The 15,893-nt window shown below is 43.6% G+C and overlaps 1 protein-coding gene across 1 annotated transcript in view; it reads left to right on the plus strand.

Annotated features, from left to right (window-relative positions):
* caln2 (calneuron 2) overlaps positions 1 to 15,893 on the plus strand; it is a gene marked incomplete at both ends in the record, with an annotated part of 54,207 nt that overhangs the window by 5,225 nt on the left and 33,089 nt on the right. The window contains one exon of the mRNA XM_084073921.1: positions 10,871 to 11,014. Coding sequence (XP_083930047.1) covers positions 10,871 to 11,014 — 144 coding nt within the window. The remainder of the gene's footprint in view (positions 1 to 10,870; positions 11,015 to 15,893) is intronic.

Here is a 15,893-nt window from a genome sequence, read left to right on the forward strand (position 1 = left end):
CAAAAGCTGGCCTTCCTTAACCCATGTATGGTTTTCTGAAAAACCCTATGTTGCTATATGAGTGGTTCTCAAACCTTTTCATGTCAAGGACCCCCCAAAATTATATGTATTTGGCCGTGGACCCCAATTTCAAAATATTTTGTTCCAGGGCCCCCCAGAAGCAAAGATTTGAGTTACAAATGTTCGCTTTAAAAACATATATGTTGAAAGATTTGCACACATTTTCACAATTTTTCAAAAATAGCAGATCCACAAGCTCGTAGCTTGTATACAAGCTTGTATATCTGCTATTTTTGATTAGCCAAAGTATAAAATTGAAAAAAGAAATTGGCTTTCCACCAAAGCAAATCGCATTCAAGACACTTGCACACACACTTGATGTGTTTGTATGCATTTGCTTGTGTGCGTGCGTGTGTGAAATCTCTCCATTTGACATCATTTGACACAGTTTCCCTGCATTAAACTGGATACACATGGGGATGGAGTGTGCAACAGATTACGTCCTCTTTTTATGGTTGTAGTCTGTCAACTATGAAATCAGCACCATGCCAATATGATCTGGTGTGTGTTTTCTTTTTCATTGGACACAGAGATTGTTTACATGAGGTCGCCCCAATTTTGTAATCGCAGCTTTCAATACTGGGAGCGTACAGTGTACGTTTCAGGCCCAGATTCTGTGACACTATGCATCCGTGCAAATATTGTATTTCTCATCCACTTCACCTGATCTGCTTATAGCGCTGCATTTGTGCTTTGAGTAAACTTTGTACTGATTCTCCTACTTACTTTGTTAGTTACTGTGCATATACCCTGGGACAAGTAAAACAGAGGCCTACATAGTGCACGTACTGTAGGAGTGTTTTTGTTATATGAATACGCCCTCGGTTGGACATTTGATAGAGTAGTTAGGGAGGCAGACTTTTCTTTTGGTTATGTGATTAGTTACTAGCCTGACACTCAGCCTGAATCTTCATTTCGTTTCACTCCACTATTCAGTCTGAAAGCCCTCTCAGTGCAGCAGTATTCTGAGATGGGGGCGTGGCCAAAGTTGGACTCTTTGGCGATTGGTTCATACTGGATTATCCCGATCCCGATTCGCCGCACAGATTTTCAACCGCGTAAACCCCGCCTTCGACAGCGTCACCAGACCCTGAATGCGAGGCTAGCGATTCAGGGGGTGGAGCCAGCCTAATTAGTTACAGTAGATCGGCCAGTCTGTCTTTTACTTTCTAGCTGCTTTGTTTGTTTTGTTGACATGCTGTAAGACCCATTTACTTTCTACATCTTTTAATCCAGTCTCCATAACAATCAAACCATCAATGGATTCACTGAACACTTATTTTGCAAAACAAAACGGCCTTAGCAACTGCAAGTATTATGTAACAGCCATGGATGAAGCCATCAGCAGCCTGATTGGTCAACGTGTTTTCGAAGGACAAAGTGAGAAGATGACATTGAATAATCATTTAAATATTGATGACATTTCCTTTGGGGGGAGAGGGCGGCTGTGTCATCCAAGGACAGCTTGAAATGTGGTTTTGCAGAATTCCCAGTGTGAGTAGCGTGAAGAAGAGCCACTGGCAGTGTGATAAGGCTTTATCTCAGCCATGGCAGTCACATAGCAGTGCGGCTGTTTGATGTGGGCAGCAAAGCTACGCTACTGGACTGCTCGTCGCGAGCAGTGCCTGATCCCAATTCAGAGAGAGATTTCACACACCGGGATCAGGATCACCAGTTAGCAACACAGACAGAAGCCTAGTTTATCAGCCCTGAGATTTGCTGGAGTCACTCGGCTCTCTGAGTCATTGTCATCATCACTGTTATATTCCGGAATCAGGACCTGCAGCAGTCCTGTGTGCGTGCGCAGTGGTGTAAAGTATAACTAAGTACATTTACTCAAGTTCTGTACTTAAGTACAATTTTGAGGTACTTTTACTTTACTGGAGTGTGTCCCATTTTCAATACTTTGACTTCTACTCCAGGGGAGAGAGGCAAATATTGTACTTTTACTCCACTACAAGTATTTGAAAACTTTAGTTACTGGTTTCTTTGCAGATATAAATTATTACATTATAAAACATACATAACCGCTTTAGCCCTATTTTATACCTTGGCTAATTGAACATAGCTGATCTACATGCTCACAACGCGTCGCGATGCGACGTGTTGTGAGCTTGTAGATCTGCTATTTTCAAACATTTTAGTAGCCTACTTTTACTTTTGGTACTTTAAAGGTAGGGTAAGTGATATTTTTGGGTTAAAACAAAAAGTATTTTGTTAAAAGGTTAAAGCACTATATTCTGATAGTAATCATTGCTATAGAGTGTTTGTTCAGTAACAGGAGTCTCCCCGTCTCTCCAGCTCTTTAATAAACAGAAAATACATGTACCGGTAGGTGTCAAAATCTCAGCCAATCAGGAGAAAGTACCCATTTTTAAGCTTCATTTTTAGTGTTCCAGTTCCAATTTTGCCTGCTCATTTCTTAGTGTCATCACTTCCAATTTCACTTGTTTAATCTATATCCTGATTGAGTTCTCTGTCCTGATTGGATAAAATTGGAAATGAAACTGAAACTGAAACGAAAATGCATTTTGTGTTTTATAAAGAGCTGGAGAGACAAGGAGACTCCTTTTACTGAACAAACACTCTATAGCAATGAGTACTGAAGTATCAGAATATAGAGCTATTTAACACTTATTTTAACCAAAGAAAATCACTTACCCTACCTTTAAGTACATTTTGATACCAATGTTTTTGTACTATTACTCAAGTAAATTTAGAATTCCAGACTTTTACTTGTAACAGAGTACTTCTACATTGCAGTATTGATACTTTCATTTAAGTAAAGTACTTTTTCCACCACTGTGCGTGTGTGTGTGTGTGTGTGTGTGTGTGTGTGTGTGTGTGTGTGTGTGCGTGTGCGTGTGCGCGCACACGCGCGTGCGTGTGTGTGTGCATGTGTGCTGGGCCAGTCCAACTAATTGGGCTCAAAGCAGGTGTGACTGCAAACCTGTTGGGCATCGAAATAATCGATGCACAGATGATAAATCACCCATCCCCACATTCAGGGGAGAGAATGTTACATCTGCTCTCCGCGGTGCCATTCGATTTCTGTGTGATGACTACTACAAGTTTATAGTTGAGGCACAGGAATCAATTATGCAATAAATTAAAGAGAGCTTTGGTCCAAAATAACGATCTCATCTTCCCAGCTAGTGCACCACTGTGAGGTTCAGTATTAGGGAAGAGACAATCTGGGAACCCATCGTCAAATAAAAAGGAAAAACAGCGCCCTCTGCTGTTAAAATGTTACTAACTTTCCGTGGTTTTGTCGGCTCAGAGGACGCTATTGTTAAATGAGTTTCGTTTTTTTTTTCCAGTGGGAAGCGAGCCGCACACATGTAAATCCCGCCCACTACATTTGATTGGGTAAAGCGCGGCCTGCTTCCTGATCTGAAGGCACGCCCACTTGTAGCCAATGTGCATAGGTTCTCAACTCGGCTCCCGACAGATTCAAGCGCAGCTATGAATCTGTTCTTGAGAGATTAGGGAAGAGATGACAGCGTGATTTTGGACCAAAAGTTCTCCCTTTCTTTCTGGTGATTACAGAGCTGCTTTGCATGCCACATATAGTGTAGAAGCCATCACCAAGACCAATGGAAATTTATTGATACCCGTGGGGAAATTCAGTTGTTGTAGCAGCAACATCAGTAAAAATGAGACACAGGATAGGTACAGGTAAGAGATAAGAATAAAATAAAAAATAAAATATACCTTCCGGAATAAAAAATTGACTTAAAGTACCAAAAGTAGAAAGCACTCATTGTGCAAAATGTCCCATTTCACAAGTTTTCAAATAAACTATATCAAAATAAAAATAAATTGAAAATGTAGATCGGCTATTTTCAAATGGCCAAAATGTATATAGGGCTGAAGTGGTTAATGTATGTTTTGGAATATTAATCAAAATCTACATACAAAGTAACTAGTAGCTAAAGTTGTCAAATAATTGTTGTGGAGTAAAAGTACAGTATTTGCCTCTGAGATGTAGTGGAGTTGAAGTAAAAGTACTGAAAATTGGAAATACTCCAGTAAAGTAAGAATACCTCAAAATTATACTTAAGTACAGTACTTGAGTAAATGTACTTTAGTTTACGCCACTGCATACCTTACACCTGGCCTGAATTGGCACCAAGTGCAGCACAACTGTTATTGCTAATTTACTTAACTCATGCACTTGTCATTCTCATGGCCAGCACCCATGATGTGTAAGTACCAAATGTACTCGCACCCATTTGCGCGCCCATGGGATTGCTTCCATTGATATTTTGCGGCGAGAAGAGAGCTGTTTCCCCCCATCTCCTGACATCATTATCTCACATTATTCTGCTCTCATCGATGTTTGTGCGCTACACTTCGTGGACGAGAAGACACGTTTTCTCAGCAGAAAACTATTTGCCTCTCCTCTATTATTTAAGTAACAATGCACCACGGTGCATTTGCTCCTGGTCCTTAAAGGGAATGGGAAAAGACACTATGATTGGTCTAATGTATTGTCACTCTTGGTGTTCAGGTGGTGCAGGGATAAAGTATAGCTCTGCTGACCACCGCAGAGTCTCTAGGAGGTCCATTATTTATTGGGCATTTGAGCCACGGACCACCATTTGATGAGATTTAGCCTCTCAGACCCAATTAACTTAGAATATTTTGTTATCGTTTGATAAGATTTTGTCCACAATTCCATGCTGATGTGGTACCATAGGAGAGATAACAGGCAAATTAATAATAATTGAATTAAGTAATGCAGAAATTTAACAAAAACCAAATGGACCCTTACGGGTCCATTTGGTTTCATTTTACGCTCTCAAGAGTTGAAGATCTATAAGGGTCCATTAGGTTACCAACTCTCCATCATTTAGCTGGGGATCACCTGGAACCCACTCAAGGACCACTGGTGGTCCCCGGAACACTGGTTGAGAACTACTGGGCTATACGAACACATTGGCCCGGTTCGGAGTAGGGAAGCTGGGCGGGGCGGGTGATCTTTGTTGCTGCACGTACTTCTACAGGCTGGGGCTCTACCTGTCAGTGGGGTATGTAAAACGGGATTATTTAATATTTAATATTAAATAATTCAAATTATATGTAATGTAAACGGTGAGGTACTCGCATAAGCCCCCTAGGGTTTCTTACCTCACCGGCACAACAACTAAACTGTCAACTTTCCAATGGAAAGAACTATCATATAAACTATATGCACAACAGTTTATATTATAAACTGTTGTGCAAATCAAATAAATCAAATAGGCAGTTCTGAAGTGTACATCCCATATATGTTCACATGTCCCATATGTCCCATGCGTACTCATGTTAGTATATGTGCAAGTAAACACACGCCTGTGCACACACATAAGCACATGTTGCAATGCATGGTAATCCATCATGGAGATGCTCACTGCAAAACTATTGAGAATGCACACCTTGCTATTGAGCGAGAAACAAATAAATCTCTCTTTGCTTTTGGACAGCTCACTTGCTTGGTTACAGAAGGGTGGGGGGGAGTGTGTGAGAGAGAGAGAGAGAGAGAGAGAGAGAGAGAGAGAGAGAGAGAGAGAGAGAGAGAGAGCGAGAGAGAGAGGAGAGAGAGGAGAGAGAGAGAGAGAGAGAGAGAGAGAGAGAGAGAGAGAGAGAGAGAGAGAGAGAGAGAGAGAGAGAGAGAGAGAGAGAGAGAGAGAGAGAGAGAGAGAGAGAGAGAGAGAGAGAGAGAGAGAGAGAGAGAGAGAGAGAGAAATTAGAGAGAGAGAGAGGCTGTGAGAGTTGGAGAAAGGCAGAGAGGAGAGAGAGAGAAAGAGAAAAAGGGGGGGAGACAGCAGCGAGAGAGAGATGGCTTTGCTCTAGTTACCAGCCTTAGGGGGTATTTACTGAGTAAGACAGAGGTTGTTGTGACTGAACACCCCGACTCTCAGCAGACTGAGGGAGCAAAGACGGACACACGCTTTACACTGGCGTTATACCACAGACAGACAGACAGACAGACAGACAGACAGACAGAGACGGGAGGAAGAGACCTTGTCAGGATGAGAGCATTAACAACTGGGCAGTGAGACAGAGGCGGGGATAACAGACAGAGAAACTGAATGGGCTGTGCCACTGATGTGAAATTAATTGTTGGAGTTAGGGGAAGTCATGATCCAATTTCCATTGTGCACGTTGTCGGACGTGTTGCTCTACAGTGTGGGATACTTCTCCTCTGGTGTGGGATACAATGACAACCCCCTCCTCCCTTGAGCACTGTGGGACACTGTGTAGAATAAGAATGAATGAGAGCAGGAGAAAATAGAAGAAATTGGCGCCAGTAATTATGCAGGAAAACTGTGTCAAGCGATGTCAAATGAAGAGACTTCACGCACGCACGCACGCACGCACGCACGCACGCACGCACGCACGCACGCACGCACACACACACACACACACACACACACACACACACACACACACACACACACACACACACACACACACACACACACATACTGCAGTCTTCATCAAAGCAATTACATCCACAACACAGACGTTCCCCCCCCCCCCCCCCCCACCCGTGATTGGCAGGTAATTAGCAGGAGAATGACCAGACAGCTTTGTGAGGAGGCAGGTGAGTGACTCCGGGCTCTGGCATGCCTGCTGGAGAGATGAGGTGTGTTGTGTTTACCGTGCACCGTGTCTCTAATCATCATTTCAGGCAGCTGAGAAGCCTTTCATGTCTGGGGTGGGATCGGGGCGGGGTGGTCGGGGGGGGCTGTCGTGGGGGGGCTGTCATCTAAGGCTGAAAGGTGACGCATCGCAGCATGAACGGATTGAGACAATGGGCTCCCCAGAGAGGAGGAGGTGGTTAAACTTAAATACAACAATTGATGGTAGAGAGAGAGAGAGATGGTGGAGAGAGAGAGAGGGATGTCAAAAGAAGGCTAAAGAGGGAAAGAGAGTGAGAGAGAGATGGGATGAGGAACAGAGGGGAGATTAGAGAGGACGGGAAGCAAGAGAGATTTACTTTTTCTTTTCTTCTTTTTCATTCCATTTGTTAATGTTAGCTGGATTCTTCGGCAGAACCGTCACCATCCGTGCCAGTGAAGAATATTGATTTCAGTGTTTCAGTCAATTAAATAGACAGTGAAAGAGAACAAGAGGGGGAGAGAGAGAGAGAGAAAGAGAGAGAGAGAGAGACAGACAGACAGATGGGGATAGACAGAGAGAGACAGACAGACAGACAGACAGTCAGACAGTCAGACAGACAGACAGACAGACAGACAGACAGACAGACAGACAGACAGACAGACAGACAGACAGACAGACAGACAGACAGAGAGAGCACCTCAACTTATAAATACTAAATTGCTACTAGATTTATCTTGGGGGACAGGCTGTACCACTAATGTCAATGTGAAAGCGTATATCATCAGCATTAGGGAGGTTCTTTTAAGATCTTAATCTACTAATTACTGATCTGCTTACAATCATATGCAGTGACATACAGTAATCCTTTTGAAACATTCCATCCCAACTACTTTCAATTACTTCAGCTAGAATATGAATCATGCAATTAATTCCCAAGTCAGGTTAACACTATGTAAACTAAGCTGCAGGTTCGTTGTGGCAGTGTGGTTGAGACATTCCAACGCGAGTCGTTGTGAGCTTGTAGATCCGTGGAATGGAGTCAAACAAAATGGGGGGTCCCCAGTTCAAATATGATTATTATGGGGGTCACGGCCTGAAAAGGTTGAGAACCACTGACCTACAAGGTGGTCAAGGGCATGGACCCCCCCATGCGGCACCCTACACCCTGCAGTATTTCTGAGGGATACTCAATAAGGACGAGGGAGAGGCCACATCACTCCATTAACGTCCACGGTTTGATTCAGGCCTGAGACCTGTGTTGTGGGTCACTGCCCATAACAGTTTAAACCCTGTAGGCCTATATTTCTTCGACCGGAGCGGGCGGAGCCCCCCAGGGGTCTATACCCCCTCCTTTTTTCTCTCTACGCCAAAACCTCACACCTACAAGCTCACACCTACACCTACAGTACAAGCTGACAGTGCGTCATGTTGCGACTTGATTGATTGATTGATTGATTGATTACTTTATTAGCAGTGCGCAGAAAAAAGCACAGGAATGTACAGTTCAATACAAGGTCTGCTAAGAGGATTTAAAACCCAAGAAGGGTCCTTTGTACTCAATTCATAGAGACATTTAATGACAGACAGATATATACACTACTATGCAAAACATCATAAAAACAAGCGTAGTGAGCTTGTAGATCTGTTATTTTTGCCGAGTGTTCGCCCCCCGAATAGGGATGCTAAGGCTCATGTGGTTAATCCGATGTATACTTCGTCGTGTCACGTGCTGAAAATAGCCAATCTACAAGCTCACAACACGTTGCAGTGTGACGCAACGTGGGCTCGTACAGTAGATCGGCTATTTTTGTGCATGAGCCAAGCATTAGTTACACGTCTCTCTCCACTGTCTTGTCTAAATAAAGCAGAAACAGCATAAATAAATCATCTGTGCGTGGGGGTAGTGTGTTCACACCTCATGCCACAGCTGCAGGGCAATGCCTGACAAGCCAATCAAAACACAGACCATGGCCGGTTTCCAACCCTGTGCCTCTAGGAGGGGACCAGCACTGACACTCCAGCAGTCTGGTTAGGGTGAAGATGAAGTGTACCCACCCACGGGAACATAAGTGTGTAATGAAATGGTACATTTGTTCATTTCTCACATCGCTTTGACATCAGACAACTCTGTCAGTCATTCTGACATTCCGTCCATCTATTTTTATTGTTATCTATTTTTCTCCTCAGTGGGTTGGCCAATCGATCTGAACTTTTGACCATTGACCATTTGCATTATGCAGGGCCTGAGGAAGCAGATTTGTCCATTTTCCCAATTTTAAGCTGCATTTTTTTGTGGGACATGCAGGAAGTGATGAAGACAAGATTTTTTCACTTTTTGTCCCAAATTTGTGAACTCTGTCCTCGTGCATCTTTCTCCTCAGTTGGCCAACTGAGGAGTGGCCAACTGTGCAATTTCAGAACAATGCATGTGCATTGCCTATTGGCATATGCAGAGGGACTGAGGAAATAGATTTTTCACTTTTCCAAAATGTAAGCAGTTTAGCATGCCATGGGCTATAGTATCTGTAATCATGGTCGTGGTCCTATATTACCGGGATGGACAGCCATGTTGGTGGGTGACTGTGGTAGGGGTTTGTGATTTGGGCTCTGTTGTTCCAGGGTTAAATGTTCGGCAGGTGTTTCCAATTGTCTGTCTGGCTGGACCTGAGCTAGAGGCTATGCACACAATGCTAGAGAGAACAGCAGCAGAGAGAGAGAGAGAGAGAGAGAGAGAGAGAGAGAGAGAGAGAGAGAGAGAGAGAGAGAGAGAGAGAGAGAGAGAGAGAGAGAGAGAGAGAGAGAGAGAGAGAGAGAGAGAGAGAGAGAGAGAGAGAGAGAGAGAGAGAGAGAGAGAGAGAGAGAGAGAGAGAGAGAGAGAGAGAGAGAGAGAGCTCTCAACGGTGCAAACTTAATAAATTACTTTGACTTAAAATAATAGCAAGCATCACACGAGCCTAGCTGGACTATATAGACTTGGTGCAAGTGTGGTGTGGTGTTATTGTTCGTGTGTGTGTGTGTGTGTGTGTGTGTGTGTGTGTGTGTGTGTGTGTGTGTGTGTGTGTGTGCGTGCGTGCGCGTGCGTGAGCGTGTGCGTGTGCGTGCGCGTGCGTGTGCGTGCGTGCGTGTGTACAGTATGTGCAGTAAAGTGCAGAAGATTTAAATTAGAAAACGGTCTCGTCAATTGTTTATGCAAGAATGACAGTGAGATAATGACAAGTCGGCCGATGGGGACATGTATACAGTTACGTGGCCATTCATGCATTTGTTTCTCTTTAGAGCATTGGTCAATCAAACTGAAAGCTGTTTATTAGTATTTTTGCCACAATCTATGGGATGTGCAGGTGCAGGCCCAAGTCCCCCGGTATGGACCAGTGCAAATGAAACGGAAACGCATTAGCTATGCGGTGCATGGGGGAGCAGAATTCCATAATAAAGACTCCACAATGCATTTTTAATTAATGTCTATATAGGATAAGATACCCACCCACCATAATCCTTGTGCTAATTAACTACATATCCCTATTCTGGGCATGGATGTCATGGCCTAATAGGCAAACATTCTGCAAAAATAGGCAAACATTCAGTGAAAATAGATCAGATCTACAAGCTCACAATGCATCTACTATTTTCAACGGGATTTGGTGTAGAGGGAAAAAAGGAGGCAACCAAGTACAGACCCCTAGGGGACCGCGGTCAAGGAAGGGTTTATATAAGATCACATGATCATAATATCCATGCTTCTGAACGGTCATATTGCTACAGTGAATGGTGTTCAACCAGTAGAGAACCTCTGAAGAACCAGTTTTTTTTTGGTGCGGTAGTGGTGCTATATAGCACCTCAACTAACCGCTGAAGAACCAACATTGTTGTGTGTGTGTGTACAAGTTCAAGGGTAATCGACAAAGAACAAATATAGCTCGATTACAGTCTAATTAACTGAGGTGGATTAGATCACGATTGCTCTGGTAATCACATTATTGTAATCCTTTCCCATCTCATTTATTCATAGCCCTGCTTACTGTTGTTGTGTGTGTCACTTCAAAATTCTGATATTAAAACGACTCTGATTCTGTTTTTGTGTTTTGGGGTTAGTGTCAGAACATCACAGAGGCCATGCTTGGCAAGCGAGAGATGGGAAAGAAGAAAGAAAAATAGATTCATTCAACAACAAAAAACATTTGCATGTCTTGTCTTGCAGAGATCCGTGAGGCGTTTCGTGTTTTGGACCGCGATGGGAATGGTTTCATCTCCAAGCAGGAGCTTGGCATGGCCATGCGCTCTCTGGGTTACATGCCCAGCGAGGTGGAGCTCGCCATCATCATGCAGAGACTGGACATGGATGGTGAGGAACACACACAAGCACGCAAGCACGCATTCAACGTGCACACACACACAAACAAACACACACATCTTTGTTGTACTATATGCTTATTCCACTGCCTGTATGCGTCACTGTCCTATCCCAACCCTAAAATGAACCTTCACTACTACACAACTCATACTCGAATTCTGAAGCTCTGAACGTAATGCAGCCCAGAAAAATGTCCTCATGTGGGAAGGTCTTCCAAAAAGGTTTGTATCCGTGTGACAATTGTTTGAAAGAGAATCAATGCAGCACACTTAACATCTCTATCTCTCTCTCTCACACACACGCGCACGCAATAATTTTAAACAGAAATTCACATTGTTGGAAATTCTCATTTTTGACATCTGCAGACATCAGTCCTGATGAAGGTCCTTGTCTGACCGAAACATTGACAAATAAAGCTGAGAAATGTGTGTGCAGGACTTTATTAAAGACATCTGCAGGCTGTCATGCATCTTGTTCATGATCAGTTCTATCAGTCTCTGTCTGGAGAGCACACACTCCTAATTGCAGCATGGTGCCCCCTGTAAAAACACATCTGTCCCTCTACTGGCTTTGTTTACAATTTGATTTATTTTATTTTGTGAATGCGAAGTCTTCGGTTGCCTCCTGGGCTGCTACATCGACGGTGACTTTGGAGAGGGCAAGCTTCTGTGATGTGTTTCATTGTTTACTCCTCTCCACAAGCACACAGTGGGCATGGGCTGCAGCCCCAAATGTGAAGGTTTGCGACTCCTGAATCTATTGAGGGTTGACCTCTGTCTCCTTGGATGGTGGATGATGGTGCCAGAGACCTGTTAAGTGGGTTCTGACACCAGAGGTTTGTTGGGATCATTAGCTGATCAGGAGGTGGAATCAGCTGGTGGAGTATTCTTCCAAATTGGTCGCTAAGTGGATTGAGGTTGAGGATGTCTGCATGGATTGATAAATGGGGGAGTCTTTGACCTTTAGGAGCATCCTTTGAGTAAGCACGACTCACCGGATATGTGGGTGGTTAAGTTGCATAGGACAGGGAGCCGGGGGGGGATCAGCATTCACGGTGTGCCCTCTGTCAGTTCTCAGGTCCGGCTGGGGAAGATAATGATCCTACCAGCGGACTAAATTCTCAAAGACGACACCTGAGAGCTAAGTCGAAGAATACTAGTCACAATCCCCAAGCCGAAAGCAGTACTTGTTTATGTATTGGATTAGATAATTGGACAGTTTTTTGTTTTAGTTATTTTCATTACCCAACCAGTTATCTGTGCTTTTGACTTGCTTTGAGTATATACTGCGCAGGAGTGTCTGTGTATGTGTTCCACTGCTACATTGACCTTAAGGATCAATCAATCTTAACTTGACATAACTAAAAAACTCACTAAAAAGAATATGATGATAATATGGATAGGATAATGTATCTACTAATCACTAATGGTAGGGTCAATTAAAATATATCTACTGTCAGAACTTCACACGCACACACACAAACCTACCTGCATCAATCTCCTAATCCCTACCCTAAATTGAACCCTGTCTACCACATGACTAACCTTATACCTTATTCATAACCTTAGATCTAACTCTAAACCGACAACCTAAGCCCCCCCCAATGCAGGCTCTTGTCCCAGAAAAATGTCTCCATGTGCAAAGGTCTTCCTCATTCTTTTCTATCGATGTGAGGATAGTTTTCTGCTTGAAAGAGAATGAATGCAGTACGCACAAACGCATGCACACAGCCAGCCACCCACCCACACACACCCACCCACCCACCCCCCCCCCCACCCCCCCCCACACACACACACACACACACACACACACACACACACACACACACACACACACACACACACACACACATTGAACTATGATGTGCTTTGTTCTATGCCAAGAGAGAGACAAGTTCAGCCTCCTTTTGTTGGCAGCTTATCATTTTTAAGCAGAAACTGACACTGTCAGAAAATCACGTTTTTCACCGAGGGCTTGGTGACATCTGCAGACTGTCATGCATCATGATCATCAATTCTGTCAGTCCCTTTTTGGTGGGCACACTCTAATGGACAGTAATGGCTGATCATTAAGTGATTTCACTCACATAACTGTTGAAACACATCTGTCCCTCTGCTGGCTTTATTTACATTTTGGTTTATTGGATTTGATTATTACATGGCCATATAATAGGAGGCACTTAAAATGTGGATGAGTTCATCGAGGGGGGTTTCACATTCACTGTCTGCAACCAGACCGCCTATCGTTATTATAATTCTTGTTGAAAAATGACAAATAATGGCCAAACCAAACGAACATACAGTAAACCACTAGCATTAATCACCATGAACGTGTATCCCCTTTTCCCCAACTCAAATAACAAAACAATAAAAAACAAGCGTCAGTGTGGGTGATTATGCACATATATGAAACAAACACATGGGGAACAGAAATCAACACCGTGCTTAAAGCAACTGAAAAGTATTTTACGAGTGACCCAGTTTCGGGCCAGCCAGCCAGCAGTCTAAATTAAACATTAAAAAAAGTCATATAATGGCTCAGATGCTATGGTTTATTGGATTATTGGACAGTATTTATTATGCCATATGGCACCAAAGGGCCCAGCCAACTATAACAGCATTGGTATGTAGAGTAGACAATCAGTATGTCCAAACAAAGGTAGAGCAATCACAGTGAGCTCAGCTGAAGCTGCTACACTCATACAGCATGGGAGTCATGGGAGCTAAAACATTGATGTAAAAGCAATGTGTTGTATCACAGCTATTTTAAGTGGTTAGATTGTCTTAATACAAACAATATAATAATGCTGACAATGGCCGGGTTTCCCAAACGAATTTAAAGCTCATGCGTAGCCTAGAAGCTGCGTGCAGCTGCGCAGTAGCAACCCCGCAGCGCCCTATCTTCGTTAGTATCAGCTGTGTGTACCCAACGTGCCGTCTAAACTGGCTTCTGAAGACAGCATTGTCGCAGGTTCTCAAGCGCACGGTGTTGCGTCTGTGCTAAAACTACACTCCGGAGGCAGCATGCATGCACGTAAAGAGCTCCTGGACGTAAGCCTACATCAACTACGTAGTGCTTTCCTACTATAGTTTAAACACCCTTTGCATACATATATATATATATACAGAATTTTGCAAATATACAAAGATAAAGTCGCACCTTTATCTAAATGACCTTTATATGTATTGGACACTTACATTTGTTTAGGTACATTCTGTAATGTATTAAAATGCATTTTAAGCTGACATTTCAATGATCTTAAATGAACACGGCGGCCATTGTTCGCCGTTCAAAAAATTTCAGAGGATAGAGGGGGCGTCCCCCTGCATGATTGACAGCTTTTAGCACCAATGGGGGGAATTTACTTTAGGAAAGTTTAGGAATATATATATATATATCTATATATTTATATATATAGATACAGATATATATAGATATATAGATATATATATAACGGCGCGTAACGGGCGACGCCTCCCCAAAAAAACAGACATACATCCAACAAACACACTGCGACATGCCGTGTTGATATAACTTGCAGATCTGTTATTTTGGGGCGAGCGGGTGTTGCTCCCACACTCAAATTAGCGAGAAGTGCCGTGCAAAAGACCTAACTATCGGGCTCAGTCTTATTGGCATGACTGGTAACGCGTTGGGCTGGCGAGTGGGAACTTCGGGTTCGATCCCAACTCACTGCTTCCACTACATGTGCATGAACCCGGCGTTGATAAATTATAGCATGATCCGATAAAAATGCTGTCGGTGACAGAGCCAATTGTCAGATGTCCTGAAGCAGTCCACTGTAAATACAACGTTTGAATAATATATTTATGCATTAAATTACATCTACAAGCTTATGAGGCGTTGTGATCTTGTAGATCTGCTATTTTCAAAAGATTTTTTAACCATTCACAGCTGTCACTTTGTGAGAGGAACTGCACTTTCATCATAACGTTTAACTATAAAACTTCGAAATTAAGGAAACATATTTAGCTCAGCATCATTTATATAACTTTAGTTAACTTGGCATATGCTTAATATTTTTATTAGATGATCGGATCATCCGTGAGAGTACGATTTGTAAACTTCGGGTTCATGCATAGAGGACGAAGCACTGCAGCCGCTCGCCCTACCCAAAAGAACAGATCTGCAAGCTATCGACACGGCATGTCGCAGTGCGTTGACAGCTTGTATGTCTGTTTTTTTTTGGGGCACGTTACGCACCGGCCCGGCCGTAATATATATATATATATATATACACACACACACACACATACACACGTGTGTGTGTGTGTGTGTGTGTGTGTTACAACCACCTGCTACTAATGAGGGAGCGTAGGTTTGCTGTGTAGGAGGCCCTTACGCAAACTGAGTAGGCTGCGCATGACCTGAAATCTACGTGGCTGCTGAGGGCATGACCTGAAATCTACGTGCCTGCTAACGCCTGTGACGACACACGTTAGACCCGTCGTAGGACCTGCGCAGCATCTCTACGAAGCATCTCTACGAAGCTGTTTGGGAAACCCGGCCAATATGGATAGCACATTATAATAATTACTAAAATAATAAAAACTTCAAAACATTATGTTTATGGCCCTGTGGACTTTTCAGTTGCTCTCTCTCACACACACACCCACACACCCACACACACCCGCACACCCACACACGCACGCACGCACGCACGCACGCACGCACGCACGCACGCACGCACGCACGCACGCACGCACGCACGCACGCACGCACGCACGCACGCACGCACGCACGCACACACGCACGCACGCACGCACACACACACACACACACACACACACACACACACACACACACACACACACACACACACACACACAGCCAACCAGCCAACCCACCC

The sequence above is a fragment of the Gymnoscopelus microlampas genome (genome assembly GCF_963454915.1).
Source record: "Gymnoscopelus microlampas genome assembly, chromosome: 12".
Lineage (NCBI taxonomy): Eukaryota > Metazoa > Chordata > Actinopteri > Myctophiformes > Myctophidae > Gymnoscopelus > Gymnoscopelus microlampas.